This window comes from Stenella coeruleoalba, assembly GCF_951394435.1.
Source record: "Stenella coeruleoalba genome assembly, chromosome: X".
Classification (NCBI taxonomy): domain Eukaryota; kingdom Metazoa; phylum Chordata; class Mammalia; order Artiodactyla; family Delphinidae; genus Stenella; species Stenella coeruleoalba.
The window spans coordinates 96,881,954-96,904,834 of record NC_137152.1 but is presented as its reverse complement, the minus strand read 5'-3'; the positions used below and the strand labels follow the sequence as shown (position 1 = coordinate 96,904,834).

Sequence of the window (22,881 nt, the reverse complement as noted above, 5' to 3'; positions counted from 1 at the left end):
GATGGTGGCCTCATAGAATGAGTTTGGGAGTGTTCCTCCCTCTGCTATATTTTGGAAAAATTTGAGAAGGATAGGTGTTAGCTCTTCTGTAAACGTTTGATAGAATTTGCCTGTGAAGCCATCTGGTCCTGGACTTCTGCTTGTTGGAAGATTTTTTTTTATTATTTATTTTTGGCTGCGTTGGGTCTTCATTGCTGCACACGGGCTTTCTCTAGTTGTGGTGAGCGGGGACTACTCTTTGTTGTGGTGTGTGGGGGCTACTCTTCGTTGCAGTACGTGGACCTCAGTAGTTGTGGCTCGCAGGCTCTAAAGAGCAGGCTCAGTAGTTGTGGCACACGGGCTTAGTTGCTCGGCGGCACGTGGGATCTTCCCAGACCAGGGCTCGAACCTGTGTCCCCTGCATTGGCAGGTGAATTCTTAACCACTGTGCCACCAGGGAAGTCCTGTTGGAAGATTTTTAATCACCGTTTCAATTTCAGTGCTTGTGATTGGTCTGTTCATATTTTCTATTTCTGCCTGATTCAGTCTCAGAAGGTTGTGCATTTCTAAGAATTTGTCCATTTCCTCCAGGTTGTCCATTTTATTGGCATAGAGTTGCTTGTAGTAATCTCTCATGATCTTTTGTATTTCTGCAGTGTCAGTTGTTACTTCTCCTTTTTCATTTCTAATTCTATTGATTTGAGTCTTCTCCCTTTTTTTCTTGATGAGTCTGGCTAATGGTTTATCAATTTTTTAAATCTTCTCAAAGAACCAGAATTTAGTGTTATTGATCTTTGCTTTCATTTCTTTTTGATTTATTTCTGTTCTGATTTTTATGATTTCCTTCCTTCTGCTAACTTTGGGGTTATTTTGTTCTTCTTTCTCTAATTGCTTTAGGTGTAAGGTTAGGTGTTTATTTGAGATGTTACTTGTTTCTTAAGGTAGGATTGTATTGCTATAAACTTCCCTCTTAGAACTGCTTTTGCTCCAACACATAGGTTTTGGGCCGTCGTGTTTTCATTTTCATTTGTTTCTAGGTATTTTTTGATTTCCTCTTTGATTTCTTCAGTGATCTCTTGGTTATTAAGTAGTGTATTGTTTAGCCTCCATGTGTTTGTATTTTTTACAGATATTTTCCTGTAACTGATATCTAGTCTTATAGCATTGTGGTTGTAAAAGATACTTGATATGATTTCAATCTTCTTAAATATACCAAGGCTTGATTTGTGACCCAGGATATGATCTATCCTGGAGAATGTTCCATGAGCACTTGAGAAGAATGTGTATTCTGTTCTTTTTGGATGGAATATCCTGTAAATATCAATAAAGTCCATCTTGTTTAATGTATCATTTAAAGCTTGTGTTTCCTTATTTATTTTCATTTTGGATGATCTGTCAACTGGTGAAAGTGGGGTGTTAACGTCCCCTACTATGATTGTGTTACTGTCGATTTCCCCTTTTATGGCTGTTAGCCTTTGCCTTATGTATTGAGGTGCTCCTATGTTTGGTGCATAAATATTTACAATTGTTATATCTTCTTCTTGGATCGATCCCTTGATCATTATGTAGTATCCTTCTTTGTCTCCTGTAATAGTCTTTATTTTAAAGTCTATTTTGTCTGATATGAGAATTGCTACTCCAGGTTTCTTTTGATTTCCGTTTGCATGGAATATCTTTTTTCCATCCCCTCACTTTCAGTCTGTATGTGTCCTAGGTCTGAAGTGGGTCTCTTGTAGACATCATATATGTGGGTCTTGTTTTTGTACCCATTCAGCCTGTCTGTGTCTTTTGGTTGGAGCATTTAATCCATTTACATTTAAGGTAATTATCGATATGTATGTTCCTATTACCATTTTCTTAATTGTTTTGGGTTCGTTATTGTAGGTCTTTTCCTTCTCTTGTGTTTCGTGCCTAGAGAAGTTCCTTTAGCATTTGTTGTAAAGCTGGTTTGGTGGTGCTGAATTCTCTTCCCTTTTTCTTGTCTGTAAAGGTTTTAATTTCTCCATCAAATCTGAATGAGATCCTTGCTGGGTAGAGTAATCTTGGTTGCAGGTTTTTCTCCTTCATCACTTTAAATATGTCCTGCCACTCCCTTCTGGCTTGCAGAGTTTCTGCTGAAAGATCAGCTGTTAACCTTATGGGGATTCCCTTGTGTGTTATTTTTCCTTTGCTGCTTTCAGTAATTTTTCTTTTTCTTTAATTTTTTATAGTTTGATTAATATGTGTCTTGGTGTGTTTCTCTTTGGATTTATCCTGTATGGGACCCTCTGTGCTTCCTGGACTTGGTTAACTATTTCCTTTCCCATATTTGGGATGTTTTCAAGTATAATCTCTTCAAATATTTTCTCAGTCCCTTTCTTTTTCTCTTCTTCTTCTGGGACCCCTATAATTCAAATGTTGGTGAGTTTAGTGTTGTCCCAGAGGTCCCTGAGACTGTCCTCAGTTCTTTTCATTCTTTTTTCTTTATTCTGCTCTGCAGTAGTTATTTCCACTATTTTATCTTCCAGGTCACTTATCCGTTCTTCTGCCTTAGTTATTCTGCTATTGATCCCTTAGAGAAGGCTTTTCTAATCATGACACAAGATCCAAAAGTCATAGAAGACTGACAGATTTAAATTTGTTAAAATTAAAAACAAAACAGAAACAAAAACCTTTTTCTTGTGGGTGAAAAGTGTCGCCTGCTTTTTCAGTAAACAAAGGATATTGAGGCCATCAAGCCAGCAGCCACTGAGGCCACCTGCAACAGTGCACCCTGCGGGGACTCAGAATGGATGGAGAAAAGCAGGATACTGGCCCTAGATAGTTAAGATGCCTGTCAAAGGCATGATTTCAGTGAGCCCAGCCAGACTCTTGTCTCTTCCCATACATAGAAAAGTGCTACATTCATTAACGTGAGATGTCTGGTTTTCTTTAATTAACAGTAATCTTTTGATGTTCTGACTACCTGGTTTTTGTTGCAAAAACCCCTGTATATCCTGGCTCCTCCTTTACCTCTTTGGAGCAGTCCCTCAGAACTCTCTGAGAAGCTGTCTTCTGGGCTTAAGGCCTCAGTTTTGTCCACCAAATAAAACATAATTCTCTACTTTTAGGTTGTGCATTTTTTCAGTCAATAGTCTATTGAAACATACTATAAACAAAAGTAAAAACAAACTACAGATGGGGAGAAAATATTTGCAACCTGTATAGCAAAGGACTTTTCTAAAATGTAAAAAGAGCTTCTACAATTCAATGAGAAATAAACAAGTAATTGACAGAAGGGGAAATGTAAATGGCCCATCAACATATGAAATGATTGTCATTCAACTTCATCAGTGAGTAGGGAAATGCAAAATGAAACAATGAAGTATTTTTTTCATCTATCAGATTTGCAAAAATAAAACATAAAAATATAATATCCATTAATACCAGGTAATTTTATTCATGTTGCTGGGAGTATAAATTGACACAGATTTTGTAAAGGTCAAATTTGATGGTATCTGTTAAAATTTTAAATGTGAATATCTTATGATCCAGCAGGTCCACCTTTAGGAATATAGCCTAGAGAAACAACTGTACATGTTCATAAAAAGCATAGAAAAACGATGTTCACTGCAGCATTGGTTATGGAACGAAAAAAAATTTTTAAACAGTCTAGATTTCCACCAGTAGGGCAACTAAATGATCTATAGTACAACCATACCATGGAACCGTATTTGGCAGTGTAAAAGAATGAGTTAGATCTATATATACTTACATAAACATGTTGTTAAGTGAAAAAAAGAAGTTGAAGAATGATACACAGATCATGACGCCATTTGTATAAATCTGCCCCTTCCCAGTAAAACAAACATTTCTCTCTCTGTTTATAGAAGCAGAGAAAAAAGTCTGCAAGAATAATCAACAAACTAAAAATGGTAACTACTATTAGTAGTTACCTCTGAGGAGGGTAGATTAAGTACATGTATTCTTTGCATAATTAAAAATAAATTTTGGGGACTTCCCTGGTGGCGCAATGGTTAAGAATCTGCCTGCCAATGTAAGGGACACGGGTTCGAGCCCTGGTCTGGGAAGATCACGTATGCCGTGGAGCGACTAAGCCCGTGTGCCACAGCTACTAAGCCTGCGCTCTAGAGCCCACATGCCACAACTACTGAAGTCCGCGTGCCTAGAGCCTGTGCTCCGCAACAAGAGAAGCCACCACAATGAGGAGCCCGCTCACCGCAATGAAGAGTAGACCCTGCTCGCTGCAACTAGAGAAAGCCTGTGTGCGGCAATGAAGACCCAATGCAGACCCAATTAATTAATTTAAAAACTAAAAAGAGTTGAAAAAATTTAAAAAGAAGCAGATAAAGTGGATATACATTGCTCCTTTAAAAAGCTTTTCTGAGCTGGGAAAAAGATAAAGCAGTGTATGGAGGAAAGCAAGAAGGTCACAGGTGAGTTTTATGAGGATGAGAGAGATGACAAGGGCTTGAACAGGAGAGAAGCTTCCAGGATGGAGAGGAGGGGGCAGATGTGAGAGATAGAAAATAGTAACCAATTGATGCGGGAGATCTAGTTCAGTTTATAAAATACTAAATGCCTACTGTGTGCCAGGTACAGTGTGAGGTGCCAGGGCTACTGAGAAATAAGACACAGTCTCTAGTTAAGGAGCTTGTAGTTGAGTAGAGGGGGCAAATATGTATACAAACTCTACATAATGTGGTAAGTACAGTAACAGAGGTATGTGGAGGGGGCCTGTGCGCACAGGAAGAGCAGCAGTCAAGCCTGGTGGCGGGAGTATAGGGTGCAGGTTGCTGAAAGGGGAGAGGAGGTGATCAGGAATGACTGGGCTAAGTCTTGAAATCTTGCAGGATGAGTACAAGCTAGTGAACTGGCTTAGAGTGGGTATTCAGTACACATTTGTTGAATGAATGAATGATATATACATTGATGGGAAAAAGAAAATAAACACCTCTAACTTTTCATCATTTAAAACCCAAAGTATCCAACCCACAGACATAGAAAACAAACTTATGGTTACCAAAGGGGGAAGCGGGGGAGGGCTAAATTAGGAGGTTGGGATTAACAGATACACACTACTATAGACAAAATAAACAACAAGGACCTACTGTATAGCACAGGGAACTATGTTCAATATCTTGTAATAACCTATTATGGAAAAGAATCTGAAAAAGAAGATATACAGTATAACTGAATCACTTTGCTGTACACCTGAAATTAACACAACATTGTAGATCAACTATACTTCAAACAACAACAACAAAAAAAACCCCAAAGTATCCATTGAAGGTTTCAACTAGGATGCTGGTGAGGGTGGAAAACAGTCTACAGTGCGTTGAGGAATGAACGAGAAGTAAAAATAAATAAATGAGTAGATTATTCTTTCATCTACTCCATCCATGCATTAAATATTTATTGGGCACCTGTTACATGCCAGACCCTGTGGTAGGTGCAGAAAAGAAACTTGACTGCTAAGGGGAGAAAAGACACAGGGCAGTAGTTGGGGAGAAATGTGTGGTTGAGGAGGACTGGGCTGTGGAAAGATCTTTCTTTTTGGTCGTTGTTGTTGTTGTTGTTGTTTTGCGGTACGCGGGCCTCTCACTGTTGTGGCCTCTCCCGTTGCGGAGCACAGGCTCCAGACACGCAGGCTCAGCGACCATGGCTCACAGGCCCAGCCACTCCGCGGCATGTGGGATCTTCCCGGACCGGGGCACGAACCCGTGTCCCCTGCATCGGCAGGCGGACTCTCAACCACTGTGCCACCAGGGAAGCCCAGATCTTTTTTTTTTTTTGAGATGAGGGGAGACTTAAGCCTGTTTATAGGTTGCGGGGAGGGAGTAGTCAGTAGTAGGTGAGGAGCTGATAGATGAAGCCAGGTTCTCAAAGAGCCTGAAAGAAATAAGATCAAGTACACAAGGGATGGTGGACCTTGAACAGGATGAGGGACCCTTCATCCTCAGAGACCAGAGGGGAACAGGGAAGGGGAGGGAGTGAGGTGGGTTGGGGCAGTGTGAGCCTGGTGACCTTGATTTTGTTGATAAAGTAGAAGATAATACCCTCTTGTGAGAGGGAAGGGACCGTGAATAAGTTCTGAAGCTTGAGGAAAGTGTTGAAAGTTTGGCATGGTCAATGAAAGCAGTAGGAATGGAGCCAATCAAGGCCGGGCAAAAGGATTGTCGTGCTGTTTTAAAGGCCTATAATGAGGTTGGAGGCCAGGAATTTGGGTACCAAGACCCAAAGGTTTTTGTTTGTTTGTTTGTTTAATATTTATTTATTTATTTATTTTGGCAGCGTTGGGTTTCAGTTGTGGCATGCACGTGGGATCTAGTTCCCTGACCAGGGATCGAACCCGGGCCCCCTGCATTGGGAGCGCAGAGCCTTACCCACTGGACCACCGGGGAAGTCCCCAGGACCCAAAGTTTTGTGATTGCTTCGAGTCAACTTCAGCAGCAGTGGTGTAGGAGCAGAAAGCAGATCCTGAAATTTATTCCGCCCAGCAGGTTTGCTAGGCAGGGAGGGTAGAAAGCAGGGGTGTGGTGGGAGATGAGCTGATAAAAGAGCGTTTTGGACAATCAGTTATGGGGGTCAGCCTGGGCCGAGAAGGAGATGAGGCCAGGAGGGGGTTGGTATCCTGTGAGATAACGGAGAGGTCAAGGTACCAGTGGATTCTATGAGGTGAAAGATCAGGTTTAGGCAGACTGAAAGCATAGGAGAGCTGGGAAGTTGTGCAGTGGTGGTCAGATAGTGGGGCGTTAGAAGCTGTCTTGGGTGAAGCTGGCCTGGCAAATGCTTTGATGTGTAGGTGGCTGAAGTAGAGGGAGCTGGAGGTTGGTGAAGTTGAGGCGATCAAGGAATAAAGAGGCTGAAGGTTGATGGCCTGTCCTCAAGCACATTGCAGTCACCAGAACAGGGAGAAGGACGGGGTCAGGCACCACCAGAAGAGGATGGAACAGGCCTCAAAACGGAGACAGTTTTTTACACTGAGGTAGAGGAGTAACGCCCTAGAAGTGGCGCTGAGGGGCTACCTGAATGCCCACACACTGAGCCCAATGTACACAGGTTGTGGGAGAATAAGAAGCCTACACAGGGGGCTTCCCTGGTGGCGCAGTGGTTAAGAATCCGCCTGCCAATGCAAGGGATACGGGTTCGATCCCTGGTCCGGGAAGGTCCCACATGCTGCGGAGCAACTAAGCCCGTGCACCACAACTACTGAGCCTGTGCTCTAGAGCCCGTGAGCCACAACTACTGAGCCTGCACGCCACAACTACTGAAGCCCGCGCGCCTAGACCCCGTGCTCCACAACAAGAGAAACCACTGCAATGAGAAGCCCGCGCACTGCAGCGAAGAGTAGCCCCCGTTCGCCACAACTAGAGAAAGCCCGCACGCAGCAACGAAGACCCAGCACAGCCAAAAAAAAAGAAGCCTGCATAGGAGGGGGCTGCCAGGCAATGGGGTCCTCAGGGTTGCGGGATCCTCAGGGTTGCAGGGTCCTCAGGGGAGAATTGGGTTACCAGTAGTGTGAAGAGGTAAGGCAAGTTCTGTGAAGAGAAAGATGATATAGGCCAGCACTTCTCAAACTTTAAAGTTGCATACAAGCCACTGAGGCTCTTACTAAGATGTAGATTCTGATCCTGTAGGTCTGGGTTGGGGACTGGAGAGTCTTGATTTCTAACAAGCTTTCAGGTGACCACAGTGCTGCCTATTCAGGGACCACACTCTGAGTGGCAAAGAGGTAGGCAGTTTTGTTTACCATGGTTCAGGGGTTTCAGAGCGCACAGTGGACACATTTTTGAGGGGTGATGAGTCCATGAGGAGAGAGTGGCATAGCAGTGAGCATAGAGGGAAGAGGTGGCTGGGAGGATGGAGTAGATTAGGTGGTGTCACTCTGGGCACTGTTCCGGTAGACCTGACCTTATGGTATCTTGGCTTTGATGGCTGAGATGGTGCTGTTCAAGTATAATGTCTGTGACCAGGCCTTCTGGGTTTCTAGCAGGGGAGCTTCTGACAGCTGCGTTTGCACTGAGGACTGGCACGTGGGAGAAGGAGACTGGGATGACTTCCGGGTGTCTAGGAAGCAGATAGGAGACAGTGATAACTGAGGCCATGGGAGTGACCAGGACCACGCAGGGCTAACGGGCATGTGATGTGTAGAATGACAACAAAAGATGGTCCAGGGGCTTCCCTGGTGGCGCAGTGGTTGGGAGTCCGCCTGCCGATGCAGGGGACGCGCGCGGGTTTGTGCCCCGGTCCGGGAAGATCCCACATGCGGCGGAGCGGCTGGGCCCATGAGCCATGGCCGCCGAGCCTGCGCATCCGGAGCCTGTGCTCCGCAATGGGAGAGGCCACAACAGTGAGAGGCCCGCGTACCGCAAAAAAGAAAAAAAAAATGAAGTAAAAAAGTTATGTAATGGAGGGAAAAAATGTAGCAGTGCCATAATTAGATCACTCAAGTAAGCCTGTCACCTGAAAATTAATTGGATAAACCTAAGGGATGTATCCCCCCGCCCCCACTCCTGATTCTTCAGGAACCTTCTAAGGATCTCTGCAACCAACAGATTCTTTGATGCTCTTACCCTTCAGAACAATTGTTTGACTCATGGGGTCAAAGGAAAAAGAAAGGACTATATTTTTAGATTTTTCTCTGAGGCTCCAGAGGTACCCAGCATCTGGCGCTCTCTGTATGTAGCTCTCAGAATCTAGAATTCTGTGATTCTTTTTAAAAAAGCTCTTTTGCCTTCTCTACTAGGGGGATCTTTCAAAAAGGCTCACGGTGGGAGCTGCTGCTCCTCCTTCAATCGTGTTCCCTTCCCACAGTGGTCTCTGCAGACTCCCTGTCCCGGGCCGGATGCTAAACCTCTTCCAGCCTGAAGGGAGAAGCCCTGGAGGGAGGGGCAGCTGACAGACAGGGAGATGAGAACAGAGGCAGGGCGGAGGCTAAGATGACCTAGCTAGAGCAGGAAGAGGCTGCAGGGGTGGCAGGAATGGCCTGGGAGAGAACAGAGAAGCTTCCCAGGACAGATAGGAGACTCCCAGCAAGACTTGGAGCCACACGGGAGCGCCGTGCCTGGAGACTCAGTGAGCTGGGGGGTGGGGCGTGTGGAGTGTGTGTGTGTGTGTGTGTGTGTGTGTGCGCGCGCACGCGCGCACATGTGTTAAGGTTGTGCAGGCGGGACTATCTTTACCAAATTTTGTCCAAATACGTAAATTTTAAAGTCATGACCTTAGAGGAAATGAGAACTGGAAAAATATCTGGACCTTAGGGGAGCCAAGTGGGGAGCGCCTCGAACCCAGGAAGATTGAGCAGAACCCACTGTGTTCTGGAAGATTCCCCAGCAATGGGTCAAGGAGAGGTCCTGACCACCACTGGGTACCAGCTTGAGTATTAGGCATTGCGGGGGAGACGCAGGAAGTGGAGACATGAGCCCAGCCTGGTGTGCAGTCAGCCCATCCACAGATACTGCCAGTGGGCTCCACACTGCATCGGGGCCCCATGGGGGCAGAGAAGGGCCCTTCACTGTCCCTGCCCTTCACGAGGACACAGTCTATTTGAGGGAACACTAATCCTTGTGAAGCAACAGTAAGCGATCCAATAGCATAATTCTTTTTCACACTCCTGGGTCACAGAAGGCATTTCTGGCATAACTGGGGAATTGTGGAGGAGATGGGCATTCATCCGAGCCCTGAGGCCTGGGAGGGCAGGATTGGGATGAGAAGAGAGAAATGCGTATTCTAGAGAGAAAGCGCGCTGACGGGCATATGGTTGGCTCACGTGGGGACCAAAGAGGTGGCCAGTCTGACGGGAGTTGGAGGCCCCACTGAGAGGAGATGGAGAAATCCAGCTGGATGGGGAGAGTCGGATTACCAAGGACATTTGCAACTTCTAAAAGAGTTTCGAAGCCTATCAAAATGCAGGTTTTTGAAGTGGTCTGGCCATTCCCCTACTCTCTCCTTTAGCTACAGGCCCATTGTGGAATTCATCGACGCCCAATTTGAGGCCTACCTGCAGGAGGAGCTGAAGATTCGCAGGTTACTGCACAACTACCATGATTCCCGCATCCACGCCTGCTTGTACTTCATTGCCCCCACGGGTCATTCCTTGAAGTCTCTGGACCTAGTGACGATGAAGAAGCTGGACAGTAAGGTACCGAGGCCTGGGAGGCAGGGACCAGGGCAGGCGGGAGGCAGGGCAAGCTGGGCTCCCTCCTGCTGGTCTCTTGTGCAATGCAGATGCCAGAGCTCAGGAGAGGTTTTGTGGCATCTTCATCCTTCCCTTCATTCCCTGTCCCTCCATAAAGATGGTGTTGATTGACCCAGCACCTGAGTTGTATGCTTTGCGATGTTTTCCCAGCACTGGGCATGAGTCTCCCCTGAGCTGTCTTTCTGCCCTGATCCCTCTTGGGAATAAAGGTGGATGCAAGCAAGACGGCTGTCTGGGTCTAGGGCCTTAGGCTTTGGCGATGCAAAGGTGTTTTTCCTTTGTCCTGATGTTAACTGACCTTTACTCGAATCAAACATGCAAACTTGACTTCAAAAGTTACTATTCTTATTATCAATAATAATTTTATCATAGCAGCTGACATTTTTTAAACCCTTATTATATGTCACCACTGTAAAAGTACCTCATGGAGTATCTCATTGAATCCTCACAACAACTCGGTAAGGCAAACACTATCATTACCTCCCATTTTATAGAAGAGAAAACTGAGGCTCTAAGAGGTTAAGTGACATGCCCATTGTCATATAGCCAGCTCCTGGCAGAGCCTAGATTTGAACTCAGATCTGTGGCACCAGGTTATATTGCCTCCATACCCAAGGAAGATGGCTGTGGGAATCAGGCACATCCTGCTTTAAGATAAACTGAAAAATGCAAGTCCCACATCCGATATAAATTAGACAGTGATTCTTCACATTAAAGAATTATTGGCTGTGCAGAAGAGTCGACCACAGGATTCTTTTTTTTTCTTTTTTCTTTTTTTTTTTGCGGTACGTGGGCCTCTCACTGTTGTGGCCTCTCCCGTTGCGGAGCACAGGCTCCGGATGCGTAGGCTCAGCGGCCATGGCTCACGGGCCCAGCCGCTCCGCGGCATGTGGGATCTTCCCGGACCGGGGCACGAACCCGTGTCCCCTGCATCGGCAGGCAGACTCTCAACCACTGTGCCACCAGGGAAGCCTGACCACAGGATTCTTTAAAAAGCCTAATTACTAGTACGTTTCCTCCCCTAACATTTCATATGTGTCTGGCACTGTGATGAGTACTTTATAGGCATTGTTTTTATTTCCTCCTTCCAATAATCCAGTGTGGTGGGTACTATTATTATCCCCATTTTACACAGGAGGAAACTGAGGCACAGTCAAGTAGCTTGCTCCAGGTCAGACAACTTGTAATGGGTCTGGGATTCAGACCGAGCTCTCTCTGACTCCAGGGAATTTATTTTACAAAAAAAAATCTACTTTATATGCAGTTGTTTAGTAGCACATTCACTATAAAAACGGAGTTTCAGCTAGCATCGAAATAGGAGCAGTTTTTCGTTTTTCACAGCAGTGAGTTCACTGCCCACAAGTAACGGGCCGCTTGGGAAGTGTCGCCACGTCCTGCATGTCTTGAAGAGGGTAGCAGAGTGATGCGGCTGGCGGCCTGGCGGAAGAGCTGAGTTAGGTAGGCCTGTGTTTACAACGTGCCAGTGGGGGACGTGGCGAAAAGTGTTGCCACCTTGCCAAGGGCTTCGGTCCCCACGCCCCAAGGCTTTAAGGGAGGTACCTCCAAGGTGCAGTCTTTCTTTGACCAGCACCTGAAGCTGCAGTGTCAGCCTTGAGAGGCGCTCCTGAGGCAAAGAGCAAAGGAGGTGGGATTTGTCTTAAGTCTAGAGCTCTTTTCAGGGCCCAAGTACCATCCATGCCAGCCCATTGGAGTCTGCTGGCAGGACCAACTGTGCTTTCTGTGTGAACTTGAGCTTAGCTGTGCTGTGTCTCACTCAGGCATGTAGGTTTCTTTACCCTCCAGCAGTAAAAGCCTTGTCACTTCTTGGAGGTATTTCAAGGATTGAGGTTCAGGTGGATTGAACTTTGGGTAGCATTAGTCCTTTCTCCTGCTGTCCAAAATTGGGCATTTGTACCTACTTTCTTTTTTTTTTTTTGCGGTACGCGGGCCCCTCACTGCCGTGGCCTCTCCCGTTGCGGAGCACAGGCTCCAGACGCGCAGGCTCAGCGGCCACAGCTCACGGGCCCAGCCGCTCCGCGGCATGCGGGATCCTCCCGGACCAGGGCACGAACCCGCGTCCCCTGCATCGGCAGGCGGACTCCCAACCACTGCGCCACCAGGGAAGCCCTGTACCTGCTTTCTTTATGCAGAAATTAATCATGAGACTCTGGCAGTATAACTCTTTTTGGCTAAGTCTCAGATCAAATTGGTAACACAGGGTCATCATCACGTAAGTGGGTAGGTTCATCAGTGTTTGCTGCCAGAAAGAGGGCCAGGTGTGCATCTTCACAGAGCCCTGCCCTTCTTCCCTTCGCATGTGGTTCCTTTCATACTGGCTGGGGCTAGCCTGCGCCGATGGGCTGGGACAATTTACTGTTAGCAAGGAGTTGCCACCTCTCCCCTTGTCCACTGTCGATTCCCAACTCTCATCTTTGTGCTTCAAATCACCCAAGCAGTTCCCTTGATATTAAGATATCACATAGCTCATCAGTTTGGATCTGAGCTGGCAGGTTAAGACTGTGGACTTAGGAATAAGGCTAAACTTGGATGTGGATCCCAGTTCTGTTACTTACCTGCTCTGTGGCCTTGGACAAGCTCCTTAGCCTCTCTGTGCCTCAGTTTCTCATTGTGGTACTAATACCTCCTGGGAGGGTTTTTTGTCAGGGTTAATTGTGTTAATTCTTGTAAAGCACTTAGTTCAGTGCCCAGCAAACAGTAAGCACTCATTGTCGTATATTATATTGCTGTCTGGCCATGGAGGTGGCCAGTCCTGGACTACTGTGTTGAGCTGCTCCCTCTGGTAGCTGGTAGAAGTCCTAGGTCGTGCCGCTATCAGCTGCAGATTACCAACAATGACGCCGCTTTGCTCCTCCCTTCTCTAGGTAAACGTCATCCCCATCATTGCCAAATCAGATGCCATTTCTAAGAGCGAGCTAACAAAGTTCAAAATCAAAATCACCAGCGAGCTTGTCAGCAATGGAGTCCAGATCTACCAGTTTCCTACAGACGATGAGGCGGTGGCAGAGATCAACGGAACCATGAACGTGAGTGGGAGTACAGGGCTTCAACTTTCTGGCCATTTGCTCTTTATTATTATTTTACCAAATAGCAGTCAGACGTCACCATCCATCTTAATGTAGTCAACTTTCATTATCCGAGTCTCAGGGATTCAGACTTCTCCTTCCACCCTCCTCTCTGATGCCACACTGGTCTAGGCCAGGCAGCCCCCATGGGACTGCCGGCAAGGCAAACGGTCCTTGTCTCTGACCAATTGATGCGGCGAAAGAAGGCAAGGCTGAAAAAGCTGGCTGGCTTTGGAGACTCGAGACTAATCTGTACTCAGATAATCAAGCCCTTTGCCCCTGGGACATGTAGCCTCCAATTTTTCTGGTGACTAGAGAAATGTTATTTTTAAATTTCAGGGTTACGCTCTGCTTTATGAAGTGTGAATGAATTGAAGAAAAAAACCACAACCAACCGCTTGCCATCTTTCCTCTCACTCCCGCATTCCCCCTTCTTTACAATGTGTCGACGCTGTTGCCGCGAAATCGTCAATGTTGTGATTTCAAGGAGACAGATAATAGCTTGCAGAAGGCCTCTGCTTTGGGAACAGCTTTTTCTCTGTTGAGAGGCATCAGTTTTTCCTAATGACATAATGCCTGGGTATAGCCAAACTCAGGAATGCCTTATAATAAAAGCCATTTTTAGAAAACTTTCCTGCTGCCGCCACCCCCGAAGTTATCATTAGAGCGTCAGCTGCCACCTCCTATGAATCGGCCAACAAATTAGCATAGCGGGGCAGCAAGTCACTGTCTCGCCTGACTTCCTGCCCATCAATACACCCGAGATATGTCTGTGATGAGAGGTCCCTCATCATCTTTGACAGAAATCTGGCCCAAGGGTAGAGCTGTGTGGATTGTGGGAGGTGGAGTTGTAGCCTCTCTGACCCGTCATGAGCATTAAAAAAAAAAGATTAGTGTTTATCCTCTCCAGCAGTCAGGGCGTTTTGATGGAAACTAGCTTCTGTCATGATGAGAAAACCTGAAAGGGTGCCTAGTCTGCAAGAAAATTGGAGCCTAGAGAGAAGCGTCATCAGGCACTGATGTCTGGAAGCGCCTAGTCACCTCAGAACAGCAGGCCCCATAGATACCTTCTGAACGTGGATTCCATAAGTCACTAGGCAGGTTTCAGGCTTGTGGCTTGCTTTGCTAAGGACAGATAGGGGCGAAGAGTCCTCAGCAATCTCAGGGCATCACACAAAACGACCTCTGGCTGCATTGTGGGTCGGGAGTGGCAATCCCGTTGGGCTCTGCTCTCGACTTAGCTCTGGGCCCTTGCTTGGAGCTCGGGCAGCCTTGGCCTCAAGGTCAGAAACTTCCCGTGCTACGAAGCAGCAGTCCTCAACCATGCTGTTTTGGCTGTGAAGGGGTTCTGGGTCCTTTCTTACATTAGTCCAGTGTTTCACTTTGAAAAACTAAATTTGAGTGGGTTCCGGGTTAGCCCTATAACGGCATCACTCAGCACTCATCCCCTTGCGTTCCCCCAGGCTTTTTTGAGTGGGAAAGACGGGTGGCTCACAGCTAGCGTGCCTGAACTGGGCATGTGCACGGGAGGGGGCGTGCATGTGAACGCTGTGTGTTACATGTGTCGTGATGGGGGAAGGGTGGGGAGTTGCTGCTATAAAATATATACACAGGTTTGCTGAGCCTGCCTGCCACTGGAGCAACTGTGTCAAACTGGGTCTTCGGACAAGCCGTGCATATGAAGCTGCATCATCAGAGAGCCGGGCTTGGCTGGTAGGAGGAATGGGTGCTGGCCTTTCAACTCTGAATTTGACTCTAGCCTCACAGCCTCGGCCACCCCAGCCAATTGTCATGGGAACTGGATTGGAAGAGGGGAAGAAGCCTCTTGCCCAAGTGCAGAAGAGCCCCCAGTCATCCTGCAGCTCCCCACTAGGGACTTTCATGGCAGGAAATGAGAGTCGTGAGGTCTAGCCTTCCCCTGGGCTTCTGGGTGGCTCTGAAAACCCTTATTTCAGCTTGAGGGGCAAGAGAAGGGAGGGAAAGGTCTTGTTGCGTGCTCCTTTCCACCTATGCTCTGAGAGCTCTCAAGGTTGTAGATTTTAATGCTTAAAATTGCTGTGTGGTTCAGATTGAATGTTGTTCTTTGAATGCTTCAAATCATGGCCAGGGACCAGGGACTAGGCCCAGTTACTCGACTCGGCTCAGTCAGTTGGCTGCCTATGAGGTCTTGGGTTTGGCCCCCACAAAGGCATTTGGGCCCAGTGAGAGCGCATGGGTGACCGGGAGGGTCACAGGGAGACCCATAGGCACAAGCCTGTCTCCTCCTGAGGCAGCAGTGCCATTTCCATTGTTGGCACATACTTTTGTGGGCATCACCACCAAGGGTTGACTTGAGAGAATCAGACAATTCTCGGTCACTGGTAGGAGCCTAGAATGGAGGCCAGCATAACCGGCAGAACGACTGGGAAATACTGTCCGCCCGGGAGGGAACCACACCCATTCGGGATATTACCAGATGAGGGATAAACGGTGGTCCTGACACTCTATTTCACGAGGCTTAGGGGGATGGTCATCTAACCTCCCTAGCAGAATGGGTGTCGTGGAACCAGAATACAATAATCATGCCAGTTGGATCATCAAACACTTTAAAATGTACCGAGAGGAATTTAAGGTACATGTGAGGCTGCAAGGGTAGTGAGTCTGGGAACAGACTCCCGGGAGGAGGCTGAGACTGGGGCATCCGAGGTCTCTTGGGCGAGAGAGGGTAACACGGAGTCCCCTTAGGAACTTGTCCAGGTTTCAGCAGCTGCGCCGTCTTGCATCTCCCCTCTCCTCCCTGGGCCCACACATACAGAGTGTCAGCCCTGGAGGTGGGGTTGGTTGGAGGGTTTACCTTTTCCCTGCTCTGCTCGACTCTATTCTGGTTTTCAGAGCCATCAGTGTCTCAAGAGCAGCATGGTTAAAGCTGAGCTGACTTCCAGCCCTGGGTGGTTGGGAGAGGCTGGCGGCTACAGCGCGGTGTCCTCACTGCTCCCTGGGAAGATCTGGGCACGGGACTTAGGGACCTGGGCAACTCGGTTAACTTTTCTCTGCACCAGTTTTCCAAATCACGAATGGGGTTTATACTAACCGCCCTGTAAGCCTGTTGTAGAATCGAATGAAATCTGCCTGGGAGCACTTGGAAATGATATCCTTGCATGTACTTATCAGGACAGACTTTGACGCCCGTTGCAAAGGAGTGTGTGTGAGGCCTCAGGAGCGCTCTGGAGCTGCCGTGGCAGGGGCTGTGTGTCTTAGAGCAGGGAGGGATAAAATGACAGCAGTTTAAGGAGGAGGGAAAGTAAGTGACCCTGGCATTCTAACTAACAATGTTTTCTGGAGAGAAAAATAACAGTCCCAAGGGAATACTGACATATTTTTTTTTTTAATTCCTTTATTCTCGTCTTGGATTTTGTTTTCTTTTTTTTTGCTCTTAAGCCCAGAGAAGTACTTCCCACTTCACATGCCCTCCTCCTCCATCACTTGCGTGAGAATGATGCAACATCTCCTCCCTCGGTCTCGCCCTCTGCTATGGCTGCCCCTTCGTGTGACTGAAGCTTTGGGCTGTCTGCAGGAGGGGCAGCCTTTTCCTTGAGAGTGTTTGGGGGTGGATTTGAGGCTCCCGATGTGTCTTGGGTCTCTGAGGGGGAATGAGTTGTGTCCAGATGACCCCCCCCCCCCGCAAAGCCAGCTGGCAGAGGTCACAGACACTCTGGCACTTAGGCAGAGTTTTCAGGATTTCATTGCCCCCCATCCCATGCTCTATATGTCGCACGCCCAGTGATCCTCGTGATCGGTCCCCTACTAGGACTGATGAAACATTTCCCACCTCCACCCATCACCCACCTTCCATATCCATAACCTCATCTTTCCCTCTGTCCTCTGTCCGCACTTCGGGGACAGTCATTGAAGTGGGAACACCTGAGAGGATCATTGGAGAGCAGCTGAGAGGGGGTGAAGGGGGAGCTGCTTCAGCTGGATAGCCAAGCACCTCGGGGGGTTAGCAGGTGTCCTGGGGCTGAGCTCCTGACTAACGCCTGTGTTCCTCCACTCTGAAGAACATTCTTGGGGTGCAGAGTTAGAGGAGAATGGAAAGGAAGGATTGGCTGTGAGATCAGATTTCAACTGCCTCTTACAATCTGGCCTTGCATGGCCAGTTCACCCCCAGGGTTTAGAGTGTTCCCCTCATCTGCTGCTCGAACCCCGCAAAAGGGAGTGGTAGACCAGCAGGGGTGGGCTTTGAAGTCAGAGAGACCTGGATTCCGCCCCTAGCTCTGCCTCTTACTGCGGTGTGGCTGCTGGCAAGTCATTTAGCCCTTCCGGACTTCAGTTTCCTCTTCTATAAAATGGGGATAATAAGAATACCTACATCCTAGTGTTGTAAAGATTCAGTGAGATAATACAACGTAGAGCACCTGGTATGTGGGAAATAGAGCTGCTGCTAATATCAGGTCCATAGCTCCCAATCCCGTTAGTACGATTGCTACTACCTACTCTGTGAAGCCTGCTTTGACTTCCCACGGAATTAGCTTCTCCTTCCTCTGAGTTCCTCCAGCCCTCAAGCCTCTGTTCATAGTCTGGACCTTGACTGTATTATCACTGTTGGTGCGTCTTTCCCCTACCACACTGTGCACTCGCCAGGGGGAGGCTCTGAGCTTTTTCGGCGTTGTATTCTTCTTAATGCCTGGCACATAGTAGGAGCTCAGTAAATATTTGTAGACTGGATGAGTGAGCAAGTGGGTCAGAATATCTGAGATTGAAGCCTGTTTCTCCAAGCAGGCTAAGAAAGCTTGTTCCAGGGGACTTTTTCCTTCTCTGTGTAAAGCCCTTTTGGCTAAAACTCCACCCAGGATCACCTGGTTTGTAAACAGTATTTATTCAGTGCTTCCATTTGGCCGGTGGTGACTCAGACTTATAACCTGGCCGGCTCCCTGTGGAATGGGGTGCAGTGCCGGTGTCCCAGGTCCCACGCTACCAGATGGGGGTGGCTGCCTCTCCAGGCCTCGCTCCTTGTTACCCCCCTCCCCTGCAAGCATTTGTACTTTTCTTTCCTCTGCTATTCCTGTGGTCGTGCCACTGCCATTCAAGGAGTATTTATTAAGCACCTACTGTGTGCAGGGCACCAGACCATACACTTGAGCCCTTGGGCATATTCTGTCTTATGTGATTTGGGGTATGTAATTCAGTCTTCCCCAACCAGAGTGTAAGCTCCCCGAGGGCGAGAGAGTGTGTCTTCTACTCCTTTTGCTTCCCTTACAGCCCCTGACACAGAACCCCGCACAGGGATGGGCATGTGGGTAAACGCTTGGGGACTTGACTTCTAGGCTCAAGAGCTCAATGCGAGCTCTTGCTCTGGGGAAGGAGTGTCCATGTCAGTCAGCAGTGTGGTCTCTGTATGTGCCTATTCTCGGCGCTGTCACACGCCGGGAAGGGGGGGCAGTGATCCCAGCCCCTTGGTTCTCCTTTAGTCTCTCTCCACACATAGCCCCCCTCATCCCACTCACCTGCGCTCCAAAGGCTCTTCCCCTCGGCAACTGTGAAGACTGACCAGCTGGCTGATCTGTGTATCTGCTTATTATCCTGCTTACTTACTGTCTCTGTTCCCTACGCACTTGGCCGTGTCCTCGTTACCTTCGATTGTGAATTTCTGAACAGCAGGAGCTTGGACTAGGCCTGTTCTCCCTACACAGCTCGGGAGCTTAAGAAAGGTCTCTTGATAATGGCGACAGCGAGGGACACTGCAGCTGGAGCGCCGAGGCCCCGGCGATGACCAGCAGCTGAACTGGGGGTCGCTCAGTGCCTTTCCCGGAGTTCAGAGCTTTTGTCTGCCTCCCGTTCCAGGCCCACCTGCCGTTTGCTGTCATTGGCAGCACAGAAGAACTGAAGATAGGGAACAAGATGGTGAAGGCGCGGCAGTATCCCTGGGGCACGGTGCAGGGTGAGTGAATCTCCAGGAGGGGGGCTGCGCTCAGGGATCCCCTTCTGTCTGTCTCTTTGCTTGTCCTCAGCCCCTGTGTGACCAGTCCCTAGCTTGTCCCCAGTCTCTACTCATTCAGCTTGGGCCTCAAACATCCGTAGGTGTTGCCAGCAGGCAAACTCTGGCTCCATACCTGGATTCTCTGCGGTGAGCAGGCTCTCTTTGTCTGTAATGGAGAAAGCATTCTTAAAACAAAAATAAATGTACTTGGAGTAAGGTAGCAAGGAGTGTGTGAGAAAGCATGTGTACTCGCCTGAGTGTACCAGGAGACCGACAACAGTGTCCACAGCAGCATTGTTCATAATAGCAAATAATTAGAAACGAGCCAGATAGCCATTAAAAATAGATTGGGAGAATTGTGGAATGTTCAAATAATGCAATATTATTCAGCAACGAAAATGGATGGACTTTAGTTACATCTACAGCAATGCATCTCAGAAACATAATGTTGAGCTGAGTAAATCATAGAAGAAGACAGGCCGTATGATTCCATTTATACGGATTCCAAAAGTAGATAAAACCAGACTTTAGGAATTCATGCATATGTGGTAAAACTATAAAGAAAAACAAAGGAAGGATAAATCCCTAACTCAGGCTAGTGGTTAAGTCTTGTTGCAGGGAAGGAGAGGCATGAGATCAGGGACTCAAAGGGACTTCTAGGGCCCTGGTAACGTTTCACCTGGGCCATGGATACATCGGTGTTCTTTTTTTTTTAAACCTTTAAATTGTATATTTCAAGCACTTTTTTGTATGTATGATTATTTTGCAAATTAAAAACAGACGTATTGCCTACGGGCTCAGGAAATTTCCTTTTGTGGTCTGCCTGACACACATTATGTGGTACTAGTCAGTTCAGTGGATAAGGCCCAGGACATCGCCATGGGTGTACGAGGTGTCTGGTCCTCCGAGTCTCCAGCCATACGCTGGGTGGCAGATGGCAGGGGCACCGTGTGAGAGGGTGGCTGGTTTACTGTAAACTCATTCCGGCCACTGAGCAAACAACCAGAAGCTGATGGGAAGTTGTCCACATCACATCAAAGGCTGGCAGGCTCTGGGGCACGCCAGACACCCTCCGGCGATAGCTGGCTTTTCTGCAGGTAAGGACAACGCTGGTCATCAGAACCATGCTAGGTTTTGGTCTTCTCTACCATTTGGGTCTGGGGATGCTCCTCCCAGAACATTTGCAAATGCTTTCTGGACCAACAGTCCCACCCTGGGAGTGAATTTTGGAGTCTGAGAGACAGGAACCTGAGGTGAAATGAGGAGAAGCTAGCAGACGTGGTCCCAGTGACATACTCCGATTCAGACCACCCCACACCCAACCAACAAAGGGGGTTTTCCAAGTGTTTCTTGTAAGTCGGAGTTCGTGGTTCTGTTTGAGTGAGAGAAGCCATGCATTGTCTGGGCCTTGCAGGGCCTTAGAGTCACTCCTTGTGACTGGCCATCAGGGACCACTCTCCAGGGATGGAGGAGGAGATTGTCCTGAGGAGTTGCCTGACTTAACGCTGATATGTTCTGTGACAGCGAGGGGCTTTCTCCCAGAGGCAGTGTGTCTTAGGCAAAGGGGTTATGTGAGCTGATTTGGGCTTTGGAAAGATTGCTCTGATGACCGCAATGCAATCTGCTGCAACCCTGCCCCACCCTGTCATCCTCGTGTCCCTCCCTGTCCCCACGACCTTCTCCCAGACCCGTGAGACAGAATCTGGGGTGACTGTGCCTGTTCATCATCTCAGATGCTACTCTTTTGAGGAGGGGGCTTGTTCACTCAGGCTGGAAAGTGGGGCCCACTCTGTCCTGGTCATCATTGCTGCCATCAGGCCATTATCCACCCTCTGAAAACACCTCCTTTGAAGCTTCTGCCATACAGATGGGCCACACCTGTGGTCCACATCCCTCCTTGTCACTGTCATCTATTGATGTCCTAGTTCTTCTCCCTTATCCTTTGGACTTTGGCACCTGGTCATAGCCTTTGTCTCTCCTTTAGAGGACCTGGATTGCAATCCTAACCCTGCGACTTCTAGTTGTGTAACCTTGCCTGACCTCATTGAGATCTTGCAAGGATGAGTCCCTTATCTGCCTGATTAATTCCTAGCCTTCCTTCAAGAGTCATCTTAGGGGTCGGTCATCTCTTTGTTGAAGCCTTTACTCTCCCTGGAGTTCTCAGGCCCCCGGGCTTTTCTGGGCTTTTGTTGCACCTTGGCTACATACCTCCATGTTGGTAATTTTTGCATTGTATTATGTTCTTCCACTAAACTGGAAGCTCCTACGGGCAAGACTCCATGTTTTTGAATTTCCAGTGCCTCACATGATCCTGGGAACAGAAATTTTGCAAGTATTTATCACATGGATGGTTGAATGTGCATTTGCCGTCGTCCTAAAAGTGGTGCAGAGCAAACATTTCTGTGAATGTCTGGTGGGTGAATTTGGGTTGAGGTGCTAATGAATGTCTTCTTAGATATTTTTATGGTATTGCAGTTTTCCATTAGTGTCATTCCTGTAACTTTTCATTTGCCTTTTTAGTAGAAAAGCCAATTAGGAGGCAAAATTGCGAGCTCTATATACACAGATTGAAAGGCGATGTCACTGTTAGACATTTCCCGTCTCATTTTGTCCATTTCTGCTTCTTGTGACCTTCCTTTCCAATACCCCAACTGCTGCTATGCAGTTGAAAATGAAGCCCACTGCGACTTTGTGAAGCTGCGGGAGATGCTGATCCGGGTCAACATGGAGGACCTCCGGGAGCAGACCCACAGCCGGCACTATGAGCTGTACCGCCGCTGCAAGCTGGAGGAGATGGGCTTTAAGGACACCGACCCCGACAGCAAACCCTTCAGGTACCTCTCCCACCAGCCCGGCCCAGCTCAGCTCAGCGCACACGATGCGGGGCGGGGCGGGGGTGCGGTGGGGAAGCCTCGCCCTGGAGAATTCACAGGGGAGGTGAGACACGGGTGCCCAGACCTGGAGCCACAGGGCTAAGTCGCTCGCCACTTCCACTTGCCCGTCCCTTCTCTGCCTCGGCACACCTGCCAGGGGGAGCTGTGGCAGGACGGGCTCGGTAAGCATTGCTGTCCTGCTTATAAGGGTGGGGGCAGGGAGGAGGCCAGGGGATGGGCGAGGCCGATTGTCTCGCCGCCACAAGCATTCACACGGCAGCTGCGAGCCCTGAACCCGGGCCTTGTTCCGCCACGTGGCAGTTTGTGTCTGGCCACTGCCCTACTTTCTACATCAGGCTCCTTCTGCTCTGTCGGGTTTCCAGTCTGTTCTTCAGCCCCCTCCCTGTTATCAAAACCAGATGGGACCAGGCAGCAGTCATTGCACAAGTGTTGATGAACTTCCGGCTCTTCGGTCGCTGTCCTTAGTGTTTGTGTTCAAGGGCAAGTTTTGTTTTGACCACAGGATGTTAATAATCATTGACATTTCAAATCAGAACCAAGATGCTTTCAGAGAAGAGGAATGTTTTTGAAAACATTGCTTCAAATGCTTTCAAATAACTATGCTGATGGGAGCTATATGTTTAAGTGTTTGATCTAGATGCATGGTGTGTGACGTAAGCCCCACATTGTAAATTACCATGTGGTGTCCTTTATTGGAGCTCAGGTCCCCTTTCAGGAGCTGTCAGGCCTCGATAAGCAAGTTAGGGGGATGCTTGTGGGATAAGATGGCCTTCAAATGGCCTCTGAGAT

General features: G+C 48.1%; 1 protein-coding gene across 15 annotated transcripts in view; it reads left to right on the top strand.

Annotated features, from left to right (window-relative positions):
* Nucleotides 1-22,881, top strand: part of SEPTIN6 (septin 6) — a 67,112-nt gene that overhangs the window by 29,578 nt on the left and 14,653 nt on the right. For all 15 annotated transcript variants that reach the window (XM_079911532.1, XM_079911539.1, XM_079911530.1 and 12 more), the window contains 4 exons: nt 9,916-10,102; nt 13,042-13,203; nt 19,063-19,159; nt 21,864-22,032. In XM_079911532.1, coding sequence (XP_079767658.1) covers nt 9,916-10,102; nt 13,042-13,203; nt 19,063-19,159; nt 21,864-22,032 — 615 coding nt within the window. The remainder of the gene's footprint in view (nt 1-9,915; nt 10,103-13,041; nt 13,204-19,062; nt 19,160-21,863; nt 22,033-22,881) is intronic.